The sequence below is a fragment of the Stegastes partitus genome, unplaced genomic scaffold (genome assembly GCF_000690725.1).
Source record: "Stegastes partitus isolate 25-593 unplaced genomic scaffold, Stegastes_partitus-1.0.2 Scaffold1064, whole genome shotgun sequence".
In the NCBI taxonomy this organism is placed as follows: domain Eukaryota; kingdom Metazoa; phylum Chordata; class Actinopteri; family Pomacentridae; genus Stegastes; species Stegastes partitus.
Window position 1 is genome coordinate 231,575 of NW_007578795.1, and position 10,505 is coordinate 242,079.

Sequence of the window (10,505 nt, forward strand, 5' to 3'; positions counted from 1 at the left end):
TTGGACACAGGTTTCAGTCAGTCCTCTGGCAGGATCACGAGCCACAGAGCAGCTCTGTTAAAGGTGTGTCTGTTTGCTGTTAACTTAAATGCATTTTAATAATCTGAAGAACATATTCTTACAGTGAACTCACATTAATGCATTCCTTCACCCTGATCTTACCACAGAAAGCCTCTCTTTTGCCCACCACTGTGTCTCAGCTGCTGTCTGCTTCTCAAATCAGCAATGAAACCTTTGCTCTCTGCGATCTGGAACTGAACCAGGTACGAGTAAATCAATATTATTTGAAGCACATTGATTTGAAGATTTCAGTTCTTTATTAGCACAGCCTGCAAGTAAGGACTTGGAAGTCATGGATCCAGTGACCAAAGACTCAGAAATATTGGAAAACTTGGAAATAAATGACTTGTGTCTTTATTTGGACCTGAGACTTTGGACTTGGAAGGACTTGATATCCTCAATATGCTTAAAAATCACGAGTCTTTAGCCACAGAGTGACTCTGTAGTTTGGGATTATGCTGCACTAAATGCAACTCTAAGGTTATGAAAAGTTTGATGGAATGGCTTAAATATTGTGTGACGGCCTCGTATATCCATCAACATCCTCAGTTTGGCATCCAGTGAAGCGCTACTGATGTTCTGATATTTATATGCTGCTTGCAATAAAACAAGTTTCTCCTGGTCTATGGCGAGCTGTCTTCACATGAATGGAGTATCTGTTGCTGATATATAAATATATATATATATAGATTTTCAAATTCTTAAGTAGAACTTGTTCTTGGGAAAACTTTGCCATTTGCGTTTCTTGTCCCTCTAGGTTTCAGTCGTGGGCATCATCCGGGGATTTGCTCCGTTTGTGACCAACATCCAGTACTCTGTGGACGACATGACTGGTCCGCCCCTGAAAGTGATGCAGTGGGTTAACACAAAGGCCAGTGGCATCAACATGCTCACTTTGATGCAAAACAAATAGGAGCTACACACTGCAGTTTGGTGTTAAATGATCAGTTTTGAATTGTTTCTCACAGGACTGTGCTCTGATGACTTCTGTTCCTACTGGAACTTATGTGAAGGTTACAGGAAATCTACTCAACTTTAATGTAAGTAATTGTAAATGTAAGTAAAGTATTTAGAAATGATGGGCTGCAATGAACAGTGAGCATCTCATGATTTTAAGAAATGACTGACATTTCATATTTTGGTTTTTCCATTAGGGTCAGAGGGTATTGTTGGCGAAAGACATTCGTTGTATCAAGGACCTGAATGAGATCACATCCCACATGCTGGAAGTGGTTCATGCCCATATGCTGCTCTTTGGAAAGGTAAAGGAGCAGTGCCACAGAAATGTTCCTGCGCATGTAAATTTTGTAAAAAGGTCGACTCACACCAGCGTTTCACATTGCAAAATCATTTCAGTTCACTGTTTCCATGATCAGAGGAGTATATACTTTATCCTGTTAGCATCTGACGTAAGCTAAAAGGTTTGCTGGCTGACCTTTATCAAGCTTAGCAGCTTTATAATCCTTTGTCAGGAAGGTTTTGTTGAACAAACTGGTGTGCGGTGCTGAAGAGCAGAGGGTGCTTTGACTAACCAGACTGTTTTTAAAAGATGTATGTGGCCTCTGGGTGATGCCAGTGCAGAAGTGCCTTAAACCTGCATTCTTTCTAACAGCCTGCAGGGGGCGACTCAAACAAGTCTGATTTTGTATTTTATTTAACCTTTATTTAACCAGAAAAGACACATTGGGATTAAAAACCTCTTTTACAAGGCTGTCCTGTAGAAGTCTGAGAAAATGATTGTATTTCTCACTTTGTTCTTTACCTCAGTAAACATTTTCCTCATAGGTTTATGGTCTTCATCACAAGTTTTAATGCCCCTTCAATACACTATGATGTTCATTTTGTAAAATTTGGTCCCATTTACAGCAGAAAAACTTTAGAAAGTAGATTATGTTTTAAGGAAAGGACACTTTGTGATTGATGGTTCACTTGTGTATTGCTGTACATGGTGTCTTAGTGTCTCTCAGTCAAATCTACCACTTGTTAGTTATGTCTGGCTTCAAAAGATCCAGAGGACAACTACAAAATGCCAAACTCAAGGTTTCAAAACTGTAATCCACAAACCAATGGGTCATGAAACAGTTACTACATCCATCTTTTGATCGTCTGATGGACATGACTTATTTAAAAAGGGGAAAATAGACTGAATGTCTATGCATAAAAATGTTTTACATCTTATTTGTCTTAGACTTTGTCAAGGTCTGGTATCTTGCTTTGCGTTCCCTGACCTGAAACGGGTCAGAATACAACTAGTTCCTGAACCAGAACTTCTCTAGTGAAGAGCACTGATTGTGATGTGACTGCTGCTGATCACCTGTGATATTGCAGAAATGCACATTTTGGATTTTCTGTGTCCTTGTTGTTAATCCAGGTGTTTGACGTGAACATGAACACCTCTGCTGCCTCACTGCCTGGGAGGTTCAGGGGTGGATATCCTGAAGGCATCCTGCCAAATAACTTGTCCGCCATACAAGGCCAGGTTAGTGGGCTTAATGGGCCCGGTCCAGTTCTGGGAATTAATGTTTCTTACTATTTTTGTAAATTTAACTATTTCATGCATACATACATTAACTGAACAACTAAACAACACTTCCTGTTGACTGAGGAACATAACAGTTGGTTGCAGCCTGTTAGTTGGAATGTAATTATTTAACTACAGTCGTGACTCGATAATTCTTTTATGTCCGACAGCAAAGCTGTAGGATTGTCAAGGCGGAGGTAGAGACACAAGGAGGACTTGATGCCTGAAGGGTAATCTGTTGTTAATACTTATTGTTCATAGTTGTCATGATACCTAGTAGGGCTGGTCTGAAGAGCACCTTGTGGTCTCTGGATATTCAGGCCCAATTTATGATGAATATTCGGCGTGGCGAGGGTGGAAGTGGCCAGAACACACAGGCAGTACTTGGCTGCTGATGCTAGTTTAGTTAGCGCTCACACTTCTGTTTCCTCCATCGGTGGCGGCGGGGGAGTGGCAGATACGCTCCACCGTTACCATCCATGTTTACTTCCATAAACACTGAGCACGCTCGCTGCGTGTGACGTCGTCGTGTCCTCTTCTGTGCATGCGGGACACTTTTGGCTCGTATGAAGTTCACACAGCAGATCACATACAAGTCGCATTGAACTGGAAATCTGGTTTAGGATTGTTGAGGGTCGGATTATCGAGTCACGGCTGTATAATAATCTGATTCCTGTGTAAGGTGTTGCAGGTCGTCAGGAGGTTCTCTGTCCATGAACATGGCATCAGTTCCCATGACCTGAAGAAACAGTTGGATTACCTCAGGATGAAAGACATTCGGTATGAGATTCTTAAGACGACGATTTTAAGCAGCTTCATTAAGTACACTTGGGATTTTATTTTTGTGTAAGGGCTTAAATTTTGTTTTATTTTTTAACAAACATAAAATAAGTGATAAATGTGGATTAGGCCTGAGATTTAAGGTGTTTTTTGTCTGCTTACAAGGATGAACTGAGGACCCATTAATGGTATTTTATGAGATTCTTGTGTCACACTATTATACTATAAATGTACACAACTTCAGACGCAGGCCAACTCATATTACAGTTTGCCATATATTGGTGATTTGTCTTATCACTGAAGTTTGTAACATGCTCTTGTCTTTGTTTAGAACTTCCTTGGCTGTTCTGATCAATGAAGGTCATGTGTTTTGTACCGTTGATGAGCATCATTTCAAGTCAGCGGTTGGGTAGTCGGCGACCTGGAGGCTGGTGGAACCGTCTGATCCTGGACTACAGCTGATCAGAGTGTTCACACCACCCACACGTCTACGGTGACACAAATCTTAGTTGTTTTGGTTAAATGTGGTTGTTTTATGTGTTGTAGTTGATGGCTTTGTCTGTCTTTGTGTCCAGCTGATGGAAACCTACTGACAGAGAAACTATCAGCTGTTGGTTGTTATTGGTTGAATTTTTCAGGCTTCTTATGTTATTTATTTATTTATTTTTGTTTATGTACTGAACTTGTGAAAACCGTAAAAATAATGCCATAAACGTCTGCCTGCTTATTTAAGCAACGTTTCATAAAGAACTACATTCCCCACAGTCTGCCTTCAGCTCAGTCCTCAGTTTCCCAGAATTCAATGTAGAGAACAAGTGGGCGAAGATGGCAGCAAAGCTGAACAGCAACACGCCTACTTTTGACTGTCCATCCTGGTAAGAGCTGCGTGAACTTGTCATGTTGAAACAGCAGCAGCTGTCTTTACATATTTAAGCACGTGTTTCAGTGAGAAACGTTCCTTAGCTTTGACAAAAAGCAGCTCACTGTCACTGTTAGCTCGCGGAAGTTACGTTCACTGAAAGTGTGTAACTCTGTGTACCAAAGCTGCCTCAGAAGCCCCACAATTTAATCTTCATTCACGTACTAGCACAAATGTAAAGGAGCTATAGCACAGTGTAAAGTTATTCCTTAGTCGTCTTAGTGTTGTTTTCACTTCGGCATAGTTTTCGTTAAATAAACTGCGCAAGTTTAGCAAAAATAGCACTACTTAATAAATGTTTCTGCATAGTCACACCATATCCGCTGAGTGGACCCTGTAGCTAAAATGATGCCATTTTTAACATTGAGTTCTGTCACTTGCAGAAGTCATGCAAAGCTGCTGTTGACAAGGTAACCTAAACATCATGTGTTTGATGGAACAGTTGTAAAGTAACACAACAGATGCTACAGTTAAGTTAAAAGTGTATTTGATAACTTGCCAACGACAAACTGTCTTGTAATAGGTTTTTGGGTTTCATAATGCTGCTGCTGCTGGTCCTTGGTAGTTTTTCTTAGATCTCATAAAGGTTATAAAAATGACCTACATTAGCATTTTCATGACCTGATATAGGTCATGACCTAATATGAGTATTTTCCTGACCTATATCTATAAATGAGCTTTAAACAGGGTGAGGCATTAAAGCCGTTGCCAAACACTACAGTATTATGTCATGTGCTGGGCTTAGCAGTGCTGTTGCAGATTAGAGCTGCGCTGCATGAGGAAATCAGTGTTGTGCAATAATGTTCAACATGCTGATGAAGATATTGCATGTGATAAATACACTGATGTGTATTAGCTCTACAGTTTCTATTTCTTTCTGCTTTAACATGTACACTGTTGACATGGACCTAAAGCACAGAGCAGCCATTGCTCACTGAACAAAGAAAATAATTATTTCAAACATGCTTTTATTGAACAAATTGCACATACAAATTAAACCAGTTAAACAGAATTATTTACTTTAGACAGGACTAAGAAATGAACATTTAATTTTGCCTGCTGCTGCTTTTTATTTAAATTTTTTTAAATTCAAAACTCAACCTAAGTATCGACATTTTTTGATTTCATCTCCTTATTCTCAGCTGTTGTGAAAAGTACCTTCAGAGTCGCCACCAAACTGACAATCAAAGAATACCGATCACCTCGCTAGGCCTCCATCTAATTGGCCAAATGCTGTGAATGCATTGCCTATGTTCCCAGGGTTATTATGAGGTTATTGGGCATTTTTATATCGCAGTGATAATGACGATACGATCAATCACTCAGCACTGCTATCTGTTCTATGAAAGGATTCCTAATGTGTTGGCCAACACTACGGTAGACATGTTGAGCCTGTCATGGAGTGAAGCCTCCTGGCAGCTGTCATGTTCCGTCATCGGTAACAGGAGGGTTACAGTTTGGTCCAAACAGAGTTACTTCTGTGTATTTTCCTACTGATTGGTTTTGCCAACTAGACCTGCTGCCTGTTTTACTGTCTCTTCCTTTTCTCTAATGTGATGCAAAATTGTTTTTGAATACTCTTGATAGGGGCAATAAACTTATTTAAAACTTGATTGCACAGTATTTGTCCATGCATGTTTCGCAGAATGATGTCCCTGTTGATTTACACGTAGAATACAAAGCTGCTTCTTAGCCGGCGGCCACATCACTCTGCACCAGCACTCCCACTTTTGCAGCACGACGTTCATAGGCGTCGGCTCACTGCGTGTGAGAATTGATGTTATGCAACTGAAGCTATTAGATATAAATGTGGCAAATCCCGTCTGCCTATGCTCAGCAAGTCTGGGCAGCGGTTAAAGACGCTGCAATCATCATGACATCTATCATTATGGAGTTGACGCTGACCTGTGACCTGCCTGTGAACACAACATGAGACTTTTCTCAAACTGTAGAGGTTTGAATTGCTCAGACCAAGGCGGTACTCAGGTTTGATAGGAAGTGCTTTACTTTCTTTGAATATGAAAACTGCAGTGGTGTGAAGTTATACCTTCAAATCCCAGCTGCAACACTGATCCATTAGTCACAGTGTTTACTGCTTCAACATCTTTTTCACAATTGTCTCAACTCTTTTGCAAGAACAAAGCATTTTCCACCTGGTTTCCTTTGCCCAGGTGTGCTTCTGCTTTTTAGCGATACTGCATCATAGTAGGGCTGCAACGAACCAATATTTCTTATCATACATCACGAGAGTTGTTGCTGAATGTTTGTCTTTTGATTTATCAACCAGTGGTTGTAACTCAGGCCTGCAAAGTGGCTCAGTGGTTAGCACCGTTGCCTTGCAGCAAGAAGGTCGCTGGTTCGCATCCCATTGTGTCCCAGTGAGGACACCCGTGGAGTTTGCATGTTCTCCCCATGCAGTGTGGGTTCTCTCTGGGTTCTCCGGCTTTCTCCCACAGTCCAATCCCACAGTCCAGTCCATTGGTGAATGTGTGCTTGGTTGTCTGTCTCGAAGTGTGCGATACCCTGTGATAGAGACCTGTCCAGGGTGTCCCCTGCCTTCACCCTGAGTCAGCTGGGATAGGCTGCTGCCCCCCTGCGACCCTAGTGAGGATTAAGTGGTATAGAAACGATGGATGGATGGATATATATATGTATATATAAAATCACTGCTCAAAGAAATAAAGGCAACACCTGAACAACACAATGTAATAGAAGCAACACTGATTGTGAATCACGTCTACCTACTGTTGTGCAGATGGAGCAGACACCAGGTGGAGATGAGAGGCAGGTAGCAGGACAACCCTATAAAGGAGAGGTTCTGCAGGTGGTGACCACAGACCATGTCTCTGTTCTCGTCCTTTCTGAATGATGTTTTGGTCACTTTTGCATCTTGTCAGTGCTCTCAGCCCTACAGGCAGCATGAAACGGTATCTTCAACCCACTCAAGCTGCTCAGGTAGTGCAGCTCATCCAGGATGACATCAATGTGAGCTGTGGCAAGAAGCTTTGCTGTGTCTCTCAGCACAGTGTCCAGAGCCTGGAGGAGATACCAGGAGACAGACCAGTACACCAGGAGACGTGGAGGGGGCTGTAGGAGGGCAACAACCCAGCAGCAGGAGCGTTACCTCTTCCTTTGTGCAAGGAGGACCAGGAGGAGCTCTGCCAGAGCTGCAGGATGACCTCCAGCAGGCCACTGATATGCATGTTTCTGCTCAAAGTGTCAGAAACAGACTCCATGAGGTGGTCTGAGGGCCCAACATCCACAAGTGGGGCTTGTGCTTACGGCCCAGCACCGTGCAGGGCGACTGGCATTTGCCAGAGAACACAGAGTTTGGCAGATTGGCCATTGGCGCCCTGAGCTCTTCACGGATGGTTCACAGGTTCACACTGACAGACGTGACAGAGTCTGGAGATGCCGTGGAGAACGTTCTGCTGCCTGCAGCATCCTCCAGCATGACTGGTTTGGCGGTGGGTCAGTAATGGGTGGGGCAGCATTTCTTTAGAGGGCCGCACAGCTCTACATGGGCTAGCCTGAGGTACCCTGACTGCCGTCAGGTACCGGGATGAGATCCTCAGACCCACTGTGATACCATATGCTGGTGCAGTGGGCCCTGGGTTCCTTCTGATGCATGCTCAGCCTCATGTGGCTGAAGTGTGTCAGCAGGTCCTGATGATGAAAGCATTGATGCTATGGACTGGCCGGCCCGTTCCCCAGACCTGCATCCTACTGAGCACATCTGGAACATCATGTCTGGTTCCATCCACGTTGCACCACAGACTGTCCAGGAGCTGACTGATGTTTTCATCCAGGTCTGGGAGGAGATCCCTCAGGAGAACATCCTGCCTCATCAGGAGCATGTCCAGGTGTTGTAGGGAGGTCCTACAGGCACGTGGAGGCCACACACACTACTGAACCTCATTCTGACTGGTCTGGAGGAATCTCCACTGAAGTTGGATCAGCCTGTGATGTGATTTTCCACTTTTTTGAGTATTTTTCCAAATCCAGACCTCCATGGGAATTACACCACAAACATAACATCTCAGAACCGAAGCAGACACAACTCGGTTTGTCCATACTTATTTCTGACTCCGATATATTCATACATTTACAATAGTTGTGGAATTTATAAAAACTGTGAAATGAATTGATGAAAATGACAGCAGCGATAATAGATGACACTCTGCAGCAGTTAATGTTGCCGTGGCAACAATGTCAGTGATGAATCACTGTGAATCTTCTCTCACTACTACACTGTGTGTTCAGTGTCACATCAATTTATTGATCAATAAACGATTAATTTTAAAATGATACTTCATAATGTTTTGTATTTATAACACAAGGTTTGAGCTGCATCTGGACTGACTTGCTGTTTATGCTGGACATTAATTTATATATATATTAATATATACATATAAACGTTAATACTATATATGTATATATATATTAAAGGAGAGTCACTACACAGTTTTTGCTCCTCCTTTGAGAAGCACAGTGAATATGACATGCACACCTGCACATCGGTCCAATATGTCAGTCATGTTGGACCGATGTGCCATAATTAAACATATTTCAGTGTATATTTCATATTTCAGTTTCACCATTACAAAAACCAGCTTTTCAAAAATAACAGTTATGTTACCAAAATGTATGTGATGAATATGTGAATAAGTGGTGAATCTGAAGTAAACATCTGTTTTTGTTCCCAGGGCCGGAAAGCCTCCTCCAGGACTTCACCTGGATGTGGTGAAAGGAGACAAGCTGGTGGAGGTGAGATACACTTTCTGCTGCTCATCAGCCTCCAGTGTGACCTGACTGACCTCAGCCATGAGCTGATGAACCTCACTGAGGCAGGACGTGTGCTGGCTGCATTCTAGGACGATGAGGAGGGAAATGAGCAACAGTCTAAGAAATACTTGATCTATGTTTGATGCATTATCACCGGAGTTTCTGCTTCACTCAGTCTGTTATTTGGTATCATGTGAACAAAACACAGCATCGGTTACAGTGTGTGTGTGTGTGTGTGTGTGTGTGTGTGTGTGTGTGTGTGTGTGCTGTCAGACAGGCTAAACCAGCTTCGCTGATGTTTGCTTACATACATTTATCAGATTTAGATTTAAAGAACCACTTTAGGCCCTACAGAAAGTAGATCTATGAGCTGACACTGGTATCCATATTTGTCTAACAACAACATATCTGGTGATATTTTTTTTTTTACATGAAGATTTTCAGTAAAGATTTTTTTTAAAAAGGTGACAAAAATTCATACATGTGGATAAGGTATTTAATGGAACCACCATCAGTTTGATTACTGAACTACTTATTGTCTCATCGACCACACAAACAGGATGTTCTTCCTCTGCAGGGATTGAGATCGTATTAAAGGCATTTGTCAATAGGACCTGTTGCCAGATTTAAACTACACGTGTTTCTGTCTGATAAGATGGTCACTGTGGCAGATTAGACACTTATAGAGACAAACATTTTGTGACATGGCAGCAAGATATAAGCGGCCATATGTTCCCCGACCAATCATAGTTTGACGTCTTCCAAGGCCTGTATGATGTCATGAAGATAATGGAAAGAGGAATGCAAATAAACTGTGACATCCACAGTCAAAGAATAAATACGAAAAGATAATTGTAGACGTATGGGTTGTCTGTCGGCCTATCATTCGGTGTTTAAAGTTGATATGCTGTGCTGCTATTGGTCAGAGTCATAGAAATGTTAGTGGAAGTTGTCATACAAGGTGAGAGACAGGCTGGTTGTGGTGTTGTGAGCTGTCCTGTTGTTCAGTGTGATTCACTACATCAGACAAAACTGTTGTCCACCTGAGAGATGTCACCATACCAGAAATTTGGCAGGCATTACCACAAAATGATTCTTGAAAAGTGAATGCATTTTTTTACATAAACTCTTGTATTAATTAATTACTCACTCTGTACATACAGTGTGAGTAACGGTGATAGCATTAGCAGTACCCAGCTAATACTATGTAAACAAAACCAAAACGAACTCTATTTGGAATTTAAATTGTTTCTATAATGCAAGTATCGCTGTAGAAAAGGTGAAGGAGGTGTTTTTAAATTTTCAAAAAAGAAAAAAAAAAGCCTAATTGAAGATGGAAACACCTTCATTCAAATAAATTCTCACATTGTAAACATTTAACTTAAATGATTAATTAGCTATTTTCCCACTTTGTTTGTCGTCTGAAACACCAGCTGATAC

The 10,505-nt window shown here is 41.8% G+C and overlaps 2 protein-coding genes across 2 annotated transcripts in view; both read left to right on the top strand.

Annotated features, from left to right (window-relative positions):
* The first annotated feature begins 137 nt into the window (after positions 1-137).
* On the top strand, positions 138-3,774 carry LOC103367585 (replication protein A 32 kDa subunit-like). The gene is made up of 7 exons (XM_008295666.1): positions 138-263; positions 818-931; positions 1,029-1,100; positions 1,215-1,322; positions 2,432-2,539; positions 3,264-3,361; positions 3,693-3,774. Exons 1-7 carry the CDS (start codon positions 138-140, stop codon positions 3,772-3,774), a joined length of 708 nt encoding a protein of 235 aa, XP_008293888.1.
* Positions 3,775-4,186: 412 nt separating this feature from the next.
* The window catches only part of ppp1r8a (protein phosphatase 1, regulatory subunit 8a), a 10,744-nt gene continuing 4,425 nt past the window's right edge, over positions 4,187-10,505 (top strand). Inside the window, exons 1-2 of the mRNA XM_008295664.1 lie at positions 4,187-4,236; positions 8,987-9,047. Coding sequence (XP_008293886.1) covers positions 4,187-4,236; positions 8,987-9,047 — 111 coding nt within the window. The remainder of the gene's footprint in view (positions 4,237-8,986; positions 9,048-10,505) is intronic.